A 17,914-nucleotide genomic window follows, 5' to 3' on the forward strand; every position below is an offset into this window, starting at 1 on the left:
GGAAGGTAGCAACTGCTCTAGGGCTCCCAAGTTGCAAGCTGTCGGGTCGCAGTGCAGCACTGAAAGTCCAAAATGTCGGTTAGCTAGCATGGGCGCGCTTGGATTACGCGCCTTTAAGCAGGGAATCATGCCCTAGATGGAGTGACTAATTGTTGATTTGTTGTGTTCGTGCGTTGTCTCAGCCTCTCAGGGAATTGACGCGCGACACCTGTCGAACTACAGCTTCAGGTGAAGCTTCCTTGTTTTGGATGCGCACTGGGATACGGACTAAGTGCCTGCAAATCAAATCCACACGGATTCTAGCACATGATTATAAGTACCTAGCTGGAGTGCTGGACTGAGGTGCTTCGTCGGTGTTCACAGTTCAAAGCCAGGATCAATCAAATAATGAAAAGACTGATGAATAACTTGATTTGACATACACATGCAAATTCAGAGACACACATGCGCCTTATTCATGAGGAAACGGGCACATCAATGGTCTCAATCGGCCCAACGTGCGGTCCTACGAGGCCTGCTACGGCAGCACCATTGTCGTGCACTGGGCCGGTTTCTCAGCCTGCGTAGACATGTGGTGGGCTTACTGGCTTCCCACTTTTTACCGTCGCCTTGGCGAAAGCGCTGCGGGTTGGCACGCCCTCCGCGCACGGGCCAGCCCACACCATCCCAGGTCCCGCTCCGCGTTCGCCGCCCGCCGCCCGCAACACCCAGTTCGAAATCCCGGCTTGCAGTTTCAGAAAAGAAATCGCCGCTTGCCACAACCCCAGTCGAAGTCGGACTCGGGATATGACATCGTATCCTAGTTGAATCCGAAGTCCGATCGGAAGGAGAGGTGTACCAAATCTATAACCCTTAGGCATGCTGTCGCCGTCTCACAAGTCACGAGAGATTGCGAGCCACAGCCATCTCGGAGAAATTTGCAATTTTAGACACCAAATAATACGCTTCGTAATTATAGGACTTCAATCGTCGACTTCGTTAAAATAATTCTCGAAACGTTGGCTTCTTGTTTTAGATGACACGGCGTATTTCTTCACTTTGTTAATCAAAATACATGTATTTTGGCTTCCCAGCTTGCCGTCGTCCTCATCCTGCTCCTACCACTCGCCGGCGTGTCCGCCGACGACGGCGGATTCATCCGGCAGGTGACGGATGGTCGTTCCCGCGCCGGCGCGGGCCCGGGGCTGCTCCCGGAGGCGCAGTTCGCGGCGTTCGTGAGGCGGCACGGGCGGCGGTACTCCGGGCCCGAGGAGTACGCGCGTCCGCTGCGCGTGTTCGCGGCCAACCTAGCCCGCGCGGCGACGCACCAGGCGCTGGACCTGACCGCGCGCCACGGGGTCACGCCCTTCTCCGACCTCACGTGGGAGGAGTTTGAGGCGCGCCTCACGGGCGTGCGCGCCGGCGGGGACGTCCAGCGGATCGTGATGAGTGGCGCGCCGGCCGCCCCGCCGGCCTCACAGGAGGAGGTGGCGCGGCTGCCCGCCAGCTTCGACTGGCGCGACAAGGGCGCCGTCACCGACGTCAAGATGCAGGGCGCGTGTGGGTCGTGCTGGGCGTTCACCACGACGGGCGCGGTGGAAGGCACCAACTTCCTCACCACAGGGAAGCTCCTCGACCTCAGCGAGCAGCAGCTGGTCGACTGCGACCACACCGTACGTGCATCACTGCGCTCTCTCGATGTCTTCCCACTTGGAATGAATTCGTCCAATTCGATGAAGGATTATTAGAGCATGTTGCTTGGTTTGTATGTTCCAGTGCAGCGCGGTGGCGCAGAATGAGTGCAACAACGGCCATGCCGACGGGCTGATGACCAACGCGTACGCGTACCTAATGAAGTCCGGCGGGCTGATGGAGCAGCATGCGTCCCGTACACGGGCGCACCGGGCCCTTGCCGCTTCGACCCGGCCCAGGCCGCCATCCGTGTGGCCAACTTCACCGACGTGCCAGTCGGCGACGAGGCCTAGATCCGCGCGGCGCTGGTCCGGCGCGAGCCCCTCGCGGTGGGGCTCAACGCGGCGTTCATGCAGACGTACGTGGGCGGGGTATCGTGCTCGCTCCTCTGCCCGTGCGCGTGGGTCAACCACGGCGTGCTCCTCGTCGGCTACGGCGCGCGCGGCTTCGCGGCGCTGCGGCTCGGCTACCGCCCCTACTGGATCATCAAGAACTCGTGGGGGAAGCAATGGGGGGAGCAAGGGTACTACCGCCTCTGCCGCGGCAGCAACGTCTGCGGCGCCGACAGCATGGTCTCCGCCGTCGCCGTGGCGCCGGCGCCGTGAACCAACCCAATCCACTGCGGCCGGCCACCATGGGTGTACTCGTGACACGAAGGGTCCGGACGTGGCATGGTATTGTCTGCAGGTGGTAGTGCGTGGCTCATACACCATATACATGTATTTTGATTAACAAAGTTAAAAAATACGCCAAATGTCATCTAAAATAAGAAGCTAACGTTTCAATGATCATTTTAACAAAGTCAACGATTAGAGTTCTATAATTACGAGGCGCATTATTTGGTGTCCTATAATTGCAATTTTCTCGCCATCTCGAGTCCGTGACATCCCCACCTTGTCGACGGTGAAAAATGGCGTGTTCTTTGGTTACAGCGACGCCGCCCATCCCGAGCCTATGCCACCGTGCGCCGCAGCTGTCTCCGGCAGCGCGGCCGTACCAATCGGGCCGGGATCCTCTTGGTGCATTGGTCACCGCCGCCCCGTGGCTGGTACAAGCTAAACTTTGATGGATCAGTGTATCAGGACAGCTCAGGACGAGCTAGTATCGGTCCGCGACAGCGGCGGCCGCGTCGTGCTCGCGTTCGCCGAGCCGACGGAACACTCCACGGTCGGCATCGTCGAGGCGCGCGCGATGGTCCGCGGTCTTCGTCTCGCGCTTGGACTCCACCTACAGCGGCTGGTGGTCGAGGGAGGGAGATGATCTCGTGCTGGTGCAGCTGCTCCGTGGCGAGGAGACGCAGACACGGATCCCTATGGCCTTGCAGGAGGAAATCCACGGGCTGCTTCGTTGCTTCTCCGGGTGCGACGTGGGGCACGTGTATCGGGAGGGAAACCAGGTGGCGCACACACTCTGCCGCCAGGCTTACCATTGCCCAGGAGGGTGGGCAGGGATCGTGCCGTCCGTAATGTTTGATAAGGCCGAAGAAGACCGCCGTGGCGTGTTGCACGAACGTTCGGTGGTGGTCCGATGATCGACGAAAGAAGTCATGTGCAAGGCGAACTTTTGGAGAATGGAGGGCAAGCAGCCTGTTCGGCAGCCGAACCAGCCAGCAGTAAATAATCCACGATCCAGCCCAGCCAGCCGAACAGGCTGAAGACTCAAGATGAGGACGCAAGTGTGACAGAAAGAAGGATCAGCATTCAGCAGCGCCTAAGCTTTGCAAGAACATGCGGTGCGCTTTGCAACAACATGCGAGCAAAGCACCGTGAGCCAGAGTTGGTGCGCGATCGAGGATCATTAAGGCTGCTTTGGATAGCTCTGTTTAATTTTTTTCTTGTGTACAAATTACACAAGTGTGTTGATGTATTGTCATTCAAAGAATCATTCCATCTGCGACGTATTGTATCCCTATGATTATCATTTCTAATGTATAAAGTTGATGACGATTCCTGATGTAGTCCAGTTTTAAGAACCATGCTACAATGCGTTTGCAACGACAATTGACAACAGCCAACGTAACCAACGCCCGCACTTCCCTCTCTACAATACATTGAATAGGAATATTATAGGGAAAAAGAAACAAAATCAATTATATATCTGTAACTTTCCCTCCGCCACTGATCTGGGTTAGTCATATAACTGCTCCTATTTTTTCTAGATTTATATTTAGTATTTTAGGACCTAGCAATGTTAATATGTTATTCTTCCTGAGTTAGACGAATGTCACATGGTGACCCTTTTTTTTCGAATTGTCACATGGTGACTTATGAATCTCCAAATTCACTAGTTTAGTATATTGGAGGTGTTCATAGATACCTCACGTCCCTGAATAAATAGATTCCTAACTCAAGAATTTATATACAAATAAATCAATCTCTACAAGGTTGAATGACGCATTATCTCATTTATTTTTCTCGAAGTCTCATCGCATTTACTGAACCCCTCCCATCTCCCAATCGAATGTTAAGTTTCTGCATTTGATATGCGTAGTAAATGTTATAACTAATGTGCTATTGGAACAATCATCGATCAGTGTGTAACTACTACAGTTAACGAAGGATACTATGGTTTTCTTTCTATCATACTAATCTGTCCTAAACTTGCTAGGAATCTATTTATTTAGGACAGAGGGAGTATAATGTTTGTTTATTCATAGGAGCGAGTTTGCTTACATGTATGTAAGTGTCTGTGTCTATACTATGATTCATAGCAAAAAAAAAAAATCGATAAATAATATTAGTGCCACTCAATAAGCTTGATGACAATAAAGTACTGATTGTCACCAAATTGTTATTACTAGTTAAGTGCATGTTCAGTTAAATAAAAAGTATAATAAAATATAAGTATATATTTAGTAAAACCTAAAGTTTCATTAAATGTGCCATAATGTAGTAAGCCAACCAATTTAGATGAATCAAAATATTTTATTTTAATTATGTTTTATTTGATTTTAGTCTAGAAGACATCAATAAATATATATGACAATATTTTTTTATTATGTCTTTTTATATAAATATAGTATTAAACTATATACGAACTTAAAAATATATTGTAGTGATGTTGGGCATGGCCCCTGCCGGCCACTCTGGCTCTGCCACTGGCTCCACATTTCACTAACCAACTAACCATGTAAGGGCATCCCAACAGCTAGCTATTCTAACGTGGACAAGGAAAAAGTAGGAGAGAGTAGTCACTAGCGACGAACAAATAACTAATCTATTTCATGAATTCCAAGAATATATGAGAGAAACATGTGAATCTAATAGTATATAGAAAAATAAGAATATATAAAATAATTTTTACTTTGGTCTCTCATCCTCCCCGTAAAGTAGCGCTTCGCTGCTTCTCTGGGTGCGACATGAGGTACGTGTATCGAGAGGGAAATCAGGTGGCGCACACCCTCTGCTGTGTTGCTAGGCGTACCACTGTACGGGAGTGTGGGGAGGGATTGTGCCGTCCCCGGTGTTTGACAAGGCCGAAGAAGACCGTCGTGGCGTGTTGCACGCGTGTGCGGTGGTGGTCTCTATTGATCGACGAAATAAGTCATGTGCAAGGCGACAATCTTGGAGAATGGGGGCGTAGGGAGCGTGAACTCCTATCCACGACGAGTCGATGACTTTTTGGAGAATGAAGAGGGGGGCGTGCGGAAGAGTGATGCTGCACAATCCGTGCAAGAATGAGGACACGCAAGCGTGGTAGAAGGATCAGCTACGCAAGAACATGCGAGCAAACAGCAAAGCACCGTCAACCAGAGTTGATGCGCGAGAATCTTCATGGCTGCTTTGGATAGTTCTGTTTAACTCTTCTCTTGTGCACTTGCATTTGTGATGTATTGTCATTGAAAGAATTGTTCCGTTTGCAATGTATTGTTCCGTTTAAAAAACTGGCTTAGCTCACTCAACCCATCTCTGGAAGGCTGTTTGAACTAATCACTGCGACCCAAAACAAAACTAGCCCAATCCATGCGGAAATGGGAACAGCAAATGGTCTCAAACTCTCGATGCGGTTGTACGAGGAATCCTACGAACATCACCTTACTTCGTGCACTGGGCCTCCTACGGCAGCACTTTACCTACTTCGGTGCACTGCGCACGGGCCAGCCCACACCATCCCAGCCCAGGTCCCGCTCCGCTCCGCGTCCGCCGCCCGTAACCCCCCAGGCCCCCAGTCCCAAATCGCGGCCTGCCACGGCCCCACAGTTCCAACCAAACAGGCCCAACTGCGAACTGCCTAACTCCATGCGCCACAAACCGCCGAGCGAGCGCAGGCGCGCGGCCACCTCGGAGCGTCGTCGGCACGGCACGCCTGCGCGCCAAGCGAGGCGGTACTGCCCCGCGCGTAGCGTTGGAGCCAAGCACGTGAGGTCACCTGGCACCGGCCGGCCTCTGGCCCCGCCGTGCCAACTGGCCACTTGTCGCCCGCCTCGAGGCCCCACGACGGACACGTCCCAACAACGGGAACGCAATTGAATTGAATGAACGAATAAAAAACTTCGGCAGCGCGTCCCGGTCGCACACCGACCCCGGATTTGGATCAGATCACCGGAGCCGGAGCCATCTGATACCGATGCCGTACCGCCACCGGATACCATACCTGACCTGAGTCGCCGCGCATAATGGACCGAATATACAAAGCGGCGGCGGGCCTCGCACCGTACAACTTTCTGCGCGTGCCGGCGTGCGTCAGTCTCCGCGACCTCCCAGTGATCTGCCCCGGATGCGCACCCGCGCCGCCCTGCGCGGTGACGACGACTGACGAGGCGTGCGGTGCGCGTGAGGAAGGCTTCTCCATCTGGCAACCGGGGGCCGGACGATCAACTCATCCGCGACTCCGCTTCGTCACGCGGCGTCGCCTCGCCGGCCTCCTCTCCCCGGTGCTCCCGTGCCCGTGGGTGCGTGCATATCCCTCTCTCTCATCCCTTTTCAGTTCCTCGCACGGTTCGGGCTCTTCCGAACCTTTGTTGGCTTCCTGCTTCGTAGCCGTGCCCATGATGATTGCCACTTTGACTGGGAGCAGCTGCGATTTGCCTTGTTTGATTTGGATTCGGATTTTATCCGGTCCGATTTGACGTGGATATGGGCTGGTTGCTGCTGCGTCAGAGAGAGCGGCTTGTCGTCGCGGCGCGGAAGGCGGAACGAGCTTCCAGTCCCGGGCGGGGCGGTAGCCGGTAGCCGCCAGCAGAGCTCGCGTCTGCCTGGGAGCGACGTCTCTCTCTGCTCGCTTTTTTCCCTTTCCTGTATCCTCCTGTGTGCTGTGAGGAATGACGGTCTCCGCACTCATTCCTCCTCAGTCTCCCTCACCGGTCGCCGTCCCCGATTGCTCACCTTTGTACGACCCTTTGGTTGGTTTGGTCCACACTTTTTTCCGCCCCCAAACCACACCGATTATTGCGTCGAGCGATGAGACTCTCGTTCTCTTTGTTTTCGTGGTGGGCGAGCATGGTGAGCAGCTCGCGGTGGGAAATCGCCGGGAATTCGTTTTATGCTTCTCTCGTGTTCGGCGGCCCCGTCGATTGATTCGCTGTTCTTGCTTATTGTCTGATGCCACAGGAGGAGGAGGCGGAGGCGGCTGAGGGGCTCTGATCGGCGGATGGCGCGTCGGATTGGAGCAGTCGAGTTTGGGGGATTTCCTGTCCCTCTGGAAGGGATCAAATGCGGCGCCTACCTGGTGGACTGGGCGGAGCTCTAGTGTCAGCTAGTGCTCGTCCTGCTGGCGCCTGCCTCATCTAGGTCCCCTTTATTCAGTTCTTGCTGCGAGTTGTTAATCTACTGTACCAGGGATCCGTTTGGCCGGAGGTTTTGAGGAGATGGATGACGAGGACTACTCGTGGGTGCGGCGCACCAGGTTCTCGCAGTCCATCGTCAGGTCCAGCTCCGGCAGGGAGCAGTATGGCGCGTTCATCGAGCAGTTCAGTCGTGGCGCCGAGCTGAGGCAGAATGGGTTGGGCACAGGGTACAAGCACCCTCGCCAGACTCTGCAGCCGCCCTTGGCGAAGGGACCCGGCGGGGTCTCCAACTCGGCAAGGCTGCCGATTCCCAAGGCGAAATCGGCAGTTGCCCAGTTGGAACGGAAGCTGAAGCATGCGTCTTCAGATGGTCAACTGAACAGAGACAGGAGCGGTGATCGCTCGTCGCAAGAGTCATCGGCGAAGCAGGACCGGAAGGGGGTCGTCGGCCTGAACTTGGACATTCCTCAGCGGCATGTGGTTCGGCCATCCAAGGAGAGCCCAGACGCGCTGGATTTCTCTTTCCACTCGGACGAGCACAGCCAGAGGCTCCAGAGAGTGTGTTCCAGCCCGGCTCCTTTCTTTATGAAGGATGCAACAGCAACAGCTGATGATTCCAGAGTGCGCAGTGCATCTATGAAGGTGACCGGAGAAGTGTCCAAGCTGACGTCGAAGCCGAAAAGAAGAGCCAAGTCCCCTGTCCCCAAGCGCAGTCATCTCGGATGTGTTCAAGGAGGCGAAAGCTGCCACCAAGAGGTTCTCCAGCCCGCAGCGGCAGAGGAAGCCCACATCCCCACGGTCACCAGATGACAGCCCTCCATTCGGCTTTGCTTCGCAGAGAACACCAAGCAAACTGAAGATTAATAGCAGAACCTCCTCATGGCCGGGAAGGAACGTTGACAGTGGACTGGCAAAAGTTGCTGCACTGGAGATCCTTGAGAAGTGGACGGTTGATCGCTCTGAGTTGCTCATCGGCCATAGATTTGCATCCGGGGCGTATAGCCGATTGTTCCATGGGATCTACAAGGAGCAACCTGTTGCTGTGAAGTTTATCAGGCAGCCTGACGATGGCGAGGATGACGAATTGTCTGCTAAGCTTGAGAAGCAGTTCACTTCAGAGGTTACCATTCTGGCAAGGCTCCAACATCGTAATGTCATTAAGGTAACCATGTGAACTTTCATGTAACATTTTGTTGAGGTGCTCTGCATAGAATTGGCGGTGAACTTGTGCATGTTGCTTTGTAAATGGGATCACGATAACTACTACATATTTCTTGTGTAGTTACGCTTTTCTACCTATTCATGGAACAATCCAATATGCATATGCTCTCTCGTTTATTTTACTTGTTTCATTAGTTTTGTCATAAGTCAAACATCTCTATCTTTAACCATCAATTTTTTTTAAAAAAAAATGTATAGGTTAACAACATAAGATTTATGTTTTTAGATCACTATGGAAAATATACTTTCATAATATATAGTTCACATGCTGTGAAACTATATTTTTTTTAGATGGTCAAAGTTAGGAATGTTTGATGCCCTTTTTCGCTGAAAGATAGGACTGGCCTATTTTATGGTTGGTATCAGTACAATGCACATTTGAAATAATTAACATTCGAACTATGCATCAGCTAATCAGCATTATATTGCAGAGTGTTGGCACATGTTTAGGACAGAAATTATGTGAGACATCTCTATTCTCTGCTTTTATTCTACAAACATGAATTTCCTTTTGTACCACAATATTTTAATTGTTATTCGTTGTGAGTACAGCACAAGCATCTTCCCATAGAGACAACAAGTATGTATAGGAATATTCTTGTTAGTGGAATGACTTTGACTCATTTGGCCTATTTCAGTTTAATCGAGGTTATCATATTTTTCAATCATATATGGCATACGGGACTGTTGATTTGCATGTATCCTCGAAATAATTCAGACAAATGAAGCTAAAGTATTTTCGTTGCTACTAACTTATCAACATTACCCGACAAAGGCTATATGGCAAATTCAATATTTCAGAGGATAGATTCTGTAGGAATCTTCCAACATATATTACTATAAAACCAGTTTTTCTAATTCATTCCCATTTTTTTGTTTAGCTTGTTGGGGCCTGTACTTGCCCCCCGGTCTTCTGTGTCATCACTGAGTTTTTGTCTGGGGGTTCTTTGAGGGCTTTCTTGCGAAAGCTGGAGCGTAAAACTCTTCCTTTGGAGAAGGTCATTTCCATCGCTTTGGATATCGCACATGGCCTGGAATATATTCACCTCAAAGGAATTGTGCACCGTGACATCAAACCCGAGAACATCTTATTTGATGGAGAATTCTGCGCTAAGGTCGTCGATTTTGGAGTGGCATGCGAAGAAACATACTGCAATTTGTTAGGGGATGATCCAGGTACTTATAGATGGATGGCACCAGAGATGTACAAGCACAAGCCATATGGCCGGAAGGTTGATGTTTATAGCTTTGGACTTCTCTTGTGGGAATTGGTCACTGGTTCACTCCCTTATGAAGATATGACTCCGCTTCAGGCAGCTTTTGCAGTTGTTAATAAGGTGTGTATCCTCTTCTAACTATTTTATCTTCACTGTGCTGGCTACTTCAATTTATTGTGTAAATAGATAGCGAGGGGTTCATCTCCGGCCTGTTTATCAGTTTATGTATAGTTTGGAGTTCTATGATCGGTAAGAACTGAGAACAAAATGTTCATATCCAGTGTTTTCAAGAAGGAAGAAGAAAGAATATCGGGTCAACGAGTTTACTATTTTTGCTAGTTTAGACTTTAGTTTGTGATAGTTACTTACAGACATGGATCTCATTTCAGAACTTGAGACCGGCTATTCCATTGAGCTGCCCAGCAGCTCTGAAGCTTCTGATTGAGCAATGTTGGTCCTGGAACCCAGAAAAGAGGCCCGAGTTTCAGCAAATAGTTTCAATCCTTGAAAACTTCAAGACAGCTCTTGAAACAGATGGAACACTCGACAAGATCCCAATCTCGATCTGCCAGCCCCTGGAATGCAATGATCAAAACAAGAAGTCTGGCAACTGGATCCAGAGGCTGTCATACGCTCAACCTGATTTTTCCGGACCTCCACCCCCAAAGTTACTGTAGTTACGCGTCTTGTTCTTAGTAGCTTGTTATCTGGTAGGTAGCAACTGTGTAAATTGAATCTTTCTTGTTTTTTGTTGAGAGACCAGAGATCTCTTCATGGTATATACTCGGACACGCTACATACATCAATTTTTTTTTTTTTTTGGGGGGGGGGGGGGGGGGGGGGGAGCACAGTAAATACTTGTTTGGCTACCTTAACAAATTCTATCTTAGCATGTTGGTGTCGAAGATAACTGAGACTAAAAACCTTAAGAAAATTAACGTTTGGCTATGTAAGGGCGTTAACATATTTGGTTGACCCGGGGTCCGGGGGAAATCCAGCCTTTACAGGGCCAACACTGATAATCAGGATCAACTCTGTAAGGGCTGACCAAAACCCTGTCATTCTGATTTTGGACAAAGGTTTAGAGATATATGAACGCTTTGATTCTGATTGATTTTGAACAAAGGTTTAAAAATACGGGCAGGCAGTCGTCATAAGTCAAATTGCAAACAAGCTACCCTACTTCTGAATTGTGACCACTTCTCAAGCAGCTTCTTCAGTACTGTACACGCAGTGCCATGTGGCATCAGTCTCAAACGGCCTGATAGATGGTACATCGGGAGCTCAGGTCTGCTCGGAAGCCTTTTTTTTCAGCAGCAGCTGCGGCTGCAACTCCATTTCACACGTACTGTATAAACAGCGGTTGTCGCTGCTACAGTGGCCCTGTTACGCTTGTCTTATCCTCCCTACTTTTCAGCTTATTTTTTTCAGCCGGAACAAGTATGTATTTTTCTCTTACAATAAATCAACCGAAAACAGTGTTTCGGCTTGTTTTTTCAGCGAAGCGAACGGGGTCAGGCTTCAAGCTGAATCAAAAAATTATCAACATATCTTTTGGGCAATTGTTGGCGCCCGGACGTCCAATAATGGGATAAGATTCCGTCGGACGGTACCAAATGGCCCAGCAGAACAGCCCATCAGAAACGTGCCGCACTTTTACCGTATCGTTGTAGTCCTTCCCAGTCTGCCTCATCCCGCCCTGCACGCGTACCCTGCCCCCGTCCGCCACACCCCGACCCGCGCCCGCCGCTCCTTCCCCCTACCCCCTCCTCTCTCTCCTGCGCGGGCGGAAGCCGGGATGAGGACGAGCACGCCCCGTCTGCAGGACCATAGGCGTGCCGCGCGCCGCATCTACCCCCCCCCCCCCCCTCGCCGCGTCCCTTCCCACGGTGCATGGGCCGTGCCCCAGTGACTCTCTGAATAGACCTCTAAAACAAAAAAACGCGTGTAACATGAAACACTTGAATGCAACATACGTCTAAAACAAATGAAACATTGAGAACATACAGTTGCAACATGTGTATGAAACATATGCAACATCTAGATAAAACAGTTACAACTTGCAACATGAAAACACTTATTGCAATGTAAGACTGAAACAGCTTAAAGATTTCGAACATACTCTTGCAACATATGTGTGAAAGCATATGCAACATCCAGATAAAAACCGCTTGCAATATATGTCTGAAACATATGAAATATTTTAGACAAACGCTTGCAACATGCCTTTGAAACACTTTGCAACATATGCAACATCCTGACCTACTTTTGCAACATCAATATGAGACACTTGTAATATATCTCTAGAACATTTGAAACACTCATACGCTTGCAACATGTCAGGCGCGGCACTCAAGCGGGAGGCGGCCACCATGTTAGGCGTGTTGAGAAGCGAAGAGCGAAGAGCACCACGGGTTTGGATGCCACGAGCTTCTTCCGCTGGCAGCACCGGGGCGCTTGGAGCCTCGATGCGAGCGTGAAGTACGGCATGGCCGCGACGCCCTCGCGGTCTCCAGTCGTAGGAGGAGGCGACGAGGAGGACGCCAGCGCTGACTCCGACGATGAGGGCAGGGGCGGGCGGCGGGACTCCAGTGGCGTAGCCTGGCGTCGCGGAGACGAGCGAGGGCCCCGGGCGGAGGAAGCGGAGGTGGTCGCCGTTGGAGAAGGCGAGCGGCAGGCGAGTGGTAGGGAATGCCACAACGGCTATGCTAGTTGGGAATGTCGCTATCTATTTTTATTTATTTTGAAAATGATGAAAAAATAAAGGTAAAAGGAAATAGGTCTATTGGGTTGGTAGTAAAGATGGCAACGGGCCCCCGATACTCGATACCCGACGGGTATTTGATCCATTAGGGGACGGGGATGGGATCATATCTTTACCCGCGGGCATCTAAATGGGCAAGAATCCATCCCCGACGGGCATAGTGGATACGGGAACGTTCCCTGTTTACCCGTCCCCGTTACCCATTGGGGAACCCGACTATGTGAGCTGTCATGCGAGTATTAGGCCCAAAGGAGCTCAACATAGGTATTTTGGCCCAAATCCGAACAATCATATATATAGTTTGTGTGTTCTAGGAATCTTAGTTTAATTTTTCATCACCATCTCCGCCAGCAGTGCAAGCACGCCTACCTCACGAGCGCTCGTGCCCCTCGCTTCCTCAGTTCGGTCTCTCTGCCATCTTTGCTCGTCCTCCTCGCAACCTCGCTCCTTCTCCTCGGCACCTCCAAGACTCCGACCCTTATACCCGGGTGAAGAAGAAACGTCTCCGATTGCAAAGCTACGCCCCCAAGTGTCCTTGTTTATCGGGTATGTAGTACCCGTCGGGTATCTGTTACTCAACCGATGCCCGACGGGTACAGGGATGGGCAAGAATCTATACCCGAGACAGTTAATGGGGATAGGGACGGAATGAATTCTTCGTAGCGGGGAAGAGAACGTTTTGGCGATACCCGACGGGACCGCACCATCTGTATCTACATCATCGTATTCAGGTCCTCGCGCTGTGGCATCTTAGTAAACCGTGATCACTCACACCAGATATCCATCCATCGTCGTTAGAAACCAGGAGATGTATCACACGTACACAGTAAATACTCGTTCTCTCATCATTGCATGGATTATTCATCATCATCGGTGAGTAGTGATCACAGATCACACGACCTCCACCGCTGTCTGGCCGCCGAAATCGAGCATGAGCATGGACGCCCTGAACCTGGGCTGCTTCTCGGGCGAGCCGACCGCCACCGCAGCCCCTCCAGGTCCGGTGCGCTCCGGCGTGCCGAGCCACTTGGCCTCCATGTACCGGTGCTTCCTCCAGGGGGCCATGTGCATGCCGCTCTCGCGCGCGCACTGCCTGGCCGCGTGGCACATGACCCTGACGACGGCCCGCAGCTTCTCCGAGAGGCCCACGAACAGGTCCGGCAGCGCGGCCACCAGCGCCCTGTACTCCGCGCCGCCCCGCGCCATCTCGAACTCGTCGGCACCACCACGCCCACGTAGCTGTGCTCCCCTGCGCACACGAAAGCGTGCAGAAATTCAGAAACGGTGTGCACTCATCAGACTTGGTGTGGTTGGCGATGATGGCCAGGCCATGTGAAACATGCATGTGAGTTTAATATGCACAGCACAGTCGTGCCATTACACATCACGCACAACTATTTTTTTGTAACCGGACAAAAAAGAACAGATGGACCTTTCCACTTGCAGCCTACTCCGTATAGCTGAAAAGATGCAGCAAGAACAACCACTACGATCTGGCCAAAAAGTTGGCCACATGCTCGTTCCAGAGCGACTATTATTACCTGAGGGGATTTCCGGAGTGCGGGACCACTTGGACATGCAGATGGCGCTGTTGTAGCTGGCGTCGCGCAGCCGCTCGGCGACGAAGCGGAGCGCGCAGCCCCGGCAGCCTCCCGCGGCCGGGGCCTCGCGGGTCACGCAGGAGCAGACGCCGCCGGGCGTGGCGCGCATATGCCTGACGGCCTCCTCCGTGTCCGCTTGGATCCGGCCCTCGGCGGAGCTCGTCTTGGCCAGCGCTGCCTACACGTACGCACGGATTTGTCACGTCGTCACGGCTAGACAATACGCGGCGCGTGATGAGCACAAATGCAGGATCCATCGATGGGAACTGGGAAGGGGAAGGAACTTACATGCAGCAGCGAGCGCTGCTCCCGCCAGAACGCCGCGCTCTCGGCGCGCCCGCCTCTGGGGCTGGACCCTTCGTCGTCGTCGTCGCTGCCATCGCCGGCGGTAGCGGAGGCGTCCTCCGGCCACCTCATCTCCCTCTCGGCCTCCTCCTAGAAGCCCAGCACCATGTTGGACAGGCTCATCTCGTTGCCGCCGGCGGCCGCCTCACCAACAACCATCCTCGCCGAAGCTCGCTTTGCGCGGGAGGCTTGGCTGTGTGCTGCTGGGCTCCCCCCTTAATTGCCACAAAGTTTGTCGCGCCGCGCTGGTTCTGTGGCTGCAGCTTGGTGGGTTTGCTTCCAGCCGGTTTATATATCCGGGGATGTGGGGGACGTGGCGAGCCGGCAATGGTTGGGACTGTAGTTGTGGGACCCGCGTCAGAACAGCACGGACGGATCTACGTCTGGAGATCGTCCTGATCGCCTGCGGATTGCTAGCTCACGGAGTGATCACTGACCAGCTCATTTCCTTTTAATTTCTTCGGGTAAAGCGAAGAGGAAAGTAGGCACAGTCAGATACACGAGTTCATTTTCCTTGGATCGGATCAACAATTTCAAAAGAAATGTCAAATGGCTTTCTGCTTAAGCTCTATCAGGAAACAGTACGAATCCTCTGATTAGTACTCCAATAAGGACAAGGTCATCAAGACTTCCCTAACGCAACACGATGATGTGTTGCCCCAGCCTTCACGTATGCGTGCAGTTCCATATCACGAAGAATAGTGATCTCACAGATGTTTATAGTGAGCTGAAGAGGTATTGGTATTCCTAATTGATGTGGAGCATAAGGAATGTCGAAGAGCGAATTGCGATGAGAAAAACGGTTATCTGAGAGGGGAGAGAGAAGCCGGTGCATGTATTCCTTTTGGCTCCATATAGAAACAGACATATATTGATAGGTGATGGTGTCCAACATTTTTTACATTGCTTGTGTGGAACGAAATTTCACTCTGAAGCTAATAATGGCATTTCTGCTGCGTTTTAGATCGGGGTCTTCTTTCCTGAACCAACCAGTAGCCTTTTTTTTGAGAGAGTAACCAACCAGTATGTAGCTGGTGCGACAGAATCCGCCGGCAGAGCGAATCCGTCGCCCACGTCAATCCCCCGCGTCCCACGGCCTCAATCATGCATTCCATTCCACCGGCAGGCCCCGTTCCACGCTGTCCGTGCTTAACCTCTCCACTCTCCTCCTGCCGGCCGCAGATAGATCTCCGGCACGCCACCGTACCACGCGATGCCGTGCCGAGCTCTCCAGAAGACACCGTCACCGTGCACGCCGACGCGACGCCGCTACCAGACTGAGGACGGCAACGTGGATGTACATCGTTGGAACGTTCTCTTTCCCGCTACGGAAAATTCATCCAGTCTTTGTTTCTGTTAACTGTCTCGGATATAGATTCTTGCCCATCCCCGTACCCGTCGGGCATCGGTCGGGTAACAGATACCCGACGGGTATTGCATACCCGATAAAGGACACTTGGGGTCGCAGCTTTACAATAGGAGACGTTTCTTCTTCACCCAGGTATAAGTGTCGGAGTCTCGGAGATGCCGAGGAGAAGGAGCGAGGTTGCGAGGAGAACAAGCAAAGGTGACAGAGAGACCGAACTGAGGAAGCGAGGGGCACGAGCGCTCGTGAGGCAAACGTGCTTGTGCTGCTGACGGAGATGGTGAGAAAAAATTGAATTAGGGTTCCTAGAACACACAAACTATATATATGATTGTTCAGATTTTGGCCAAAATACCTATGTTGAGCTTCTTTGGGCCTAATACTCGCATGACAACTTAAATAGTCGGGTTCCTCAACGGGTAACGGGGACGGGTAAACAGGGAACGTTCCCGTACCCGCTATACCCGTTGGGGATGGATTCTTGCTCATTTAGATGTCCGCGGGTAAATATATGATCACATCCCTATCTTCTAATGGATCAAATACCCGTCGGGTATCGGGTATCGGGGCCCGTTGCTATCTTTATACCAGACGCTTCCACAGGGTTCCCGCACCAGGTTCCACCGGCTGATGGCTGATGCCGCATGCTTGATAGGCGGGTGAATGGATGAAAGCACAGTGCAGGCCGGCGACGCACATAAGCGCCCCGGCACCGGTTACTTGACGCTACGACGACGACACACGTGCAGCGACACGCATGGGCGGAGCCAGAGCAAAAGGAGAATGCGTTAGCTTTGTGGGTACATAGATTTTTATCGTATGAGTACATATATATAATAAAAAATTAAACATAATCACAGTTTTTTCAGAATTTTCGTGGGTGCAGCCGCACCCACCGCCATGAATATGGATCCGCCCTTGCACGCAGGATTGCAGGAAGAGGCCGGCTTGGCGGCTTTCACCTGTAGTCAGTCATGGTTGGGTTGGGTATCACGTTTTCGTTCCAAAACAGGGGGTCGGATCTCTGTTCCTTGTTGCGCGTTTTTCACGTACACAGAATCCCGGACCCGGCCGGAGTTCGATCGTGCTTAATTTCGTGGGATGCCGGATGCACGACTTATTGGCATGTGAACGCTGAACGCATGGACTGAGAACTCGAACGTTATATTATTCCTTTGATTTGCTTGATGACTCGTCGATACTGTTTGATTCTCTCCCACCAAGCATGGGACTATTCAGTGTTCACGCGTAGCATGCGCTGCCGCCTACCGCCAGTGGATCCCTCAGGCTGCATTTGGTTGAAGCAATTTGGTGTCACGGAATGAGGGTTCGTCTGACAAGCTATAGGCAGAGAGATGCAAATTAAGTAGAGGTAGAAGTTGACAGAGGGGACTCATTGCGAGCTGGGGATGCACATTATTTAACTCCAAGACCTTCTTGTTTGGCTTGCCAAGGAAATAAAGAGAGTTAAAAGAGATACCATTCCAAATTATAAGTCGTTTTCTAGCGAGAAAATAAATAGCCAGCTTTAGGTGCCGCTATAACCGGCTACAATTGTTTTTGGCACTACACTGCTATTTGTACTCACATCTAATTTAGTTATTCTAGACCGCTATAGCCAGGGGTGGATGTGCACTCTGGGACATGGCCCGAAACAGTTAAGAACACCTCTTCAGTCTCCAATCCGAAACAGTTCAAAGTCTAGGCGTTCAGCCCCACCCGACACTGATATGTCATGGGATTTCTAGCCTTCTACTATTTAGCTTCCCTCTTGCATTGTTTCTAGATCCGCCACCGGCTATAGCTAGGTCTTAGATATATAGGTCTTGTGTTGTATATCTAGATATAAACTATGTCTATATATATATAGCAAAAGCTATGTATATAGAAAAAACAAAACGACTTATAACTTATAATGAAGGAAGTATCATTCCTTGTTAGTAGTTGGCCTGTGGGTTTGAGAGTAAAAACTTTGTCATAAATCACGATGACAGCAAGGATACA

General features: G+C 51.2%; 2 protein-coding genes and 2 pseudogenes across 2 annotated transcripts; 3 read left to right on the plus strand and 1 right to left on the minus strand.

Moving 5' to 3' along the window:
- Positions 1–1,061: 1,061 nt before the first annotated feature.
- On the plus strand, positions 1,062–2,449 carry LOC136515988 (probable cysteine protease RD19D; the record flags this gene model as incomplete). Its single annotated transcript, XM_066509417.1, has 2 exons — positions 1,062–1,652; positions 1,756–2,449. Coding segments are annotated over 2 exons (1,239 nt in total), but the record flags the coding sequence as incomplete, so codon positions are not given.
- Positions 2,450–2,581: 132 nt separating this feature from the next.
- LOC136515989 (uncharacterized) lies at positions 2,582–3,202 on the plus strand (annotated as a pseudogene).
- A 3,054-nt stretch (positions 3,203–6,256) lies between these two features.
- On the plus strand, positions 6,257–10,634 carry LOC136516672 (serine/threonine/tyrosine-protein kinase HT1-like; annotated as a pseudogene).
- Positions 10,635–13,300: 2,666 nt separating this feature from the next.
- LOC136518772 (uncharacterized) lies at positions 13,301–14,806 on the minus strand. Its single transcript, XM_066512465.1, has 3 exons — positions 14,488–14,806; positions 14,140–14,373; positions 13,301–13,847 (listed from the first exon to the last, which is right to left on the minus strand). Exons 1-3 carry the CDS (start codon positions 14,577–14,579, stop codon positions 13,490–13,492), a joined length of 684 nt encoding a protein of 227 aa, XP_066368562.1. The 5' UTR covers positions 14,580–14,806; the 3' UTR covers positions 13,301–13,489.
- Positions 14,807–17,914: the final 3,108 nt, after the last annotated feature.

This window comes from Miscanthus floridulus, chromosome 17, assembly GCF_019320115.1.
Source record: "Miscanthus floridulus cultivar M001 chromosome 17, ASM1932011v1, whole genome shotgun sequence".
Taxonomy (NCBI): Eukaryota; Viridiplantae; Streptophyta; class Magnoliopsida; order Poales; family Poaceae; genus Miscanthus; species Miscanthus floridulus.

Excerpts from the sequence above, each read along its gene's own strand:
- LOC136518772 (XM_066512465.1), bottom strand. The coding sequence starts at position 14,579 with ATGGCAGCGACGACGACGACGAAGGGTCCAGCCCCAGAGGCGGGCGCG. Across the intron at positions 14,374-14,487 it reads AGCAGCGCTCGCTGCTGCAT|CGCTGGCCAAGACGAGCTCC; the intron begins GTAAGTTCCTTC and ends ACGTGTAGGCAG. Across the intron at positions 13,848-14,139 it reads CACTCCGGAAATCCCCTCAG|GGGAGCACAGCTACGTGGGC; the intron begins GTAATAATAGTC and ends TCGTGTGCGCAG.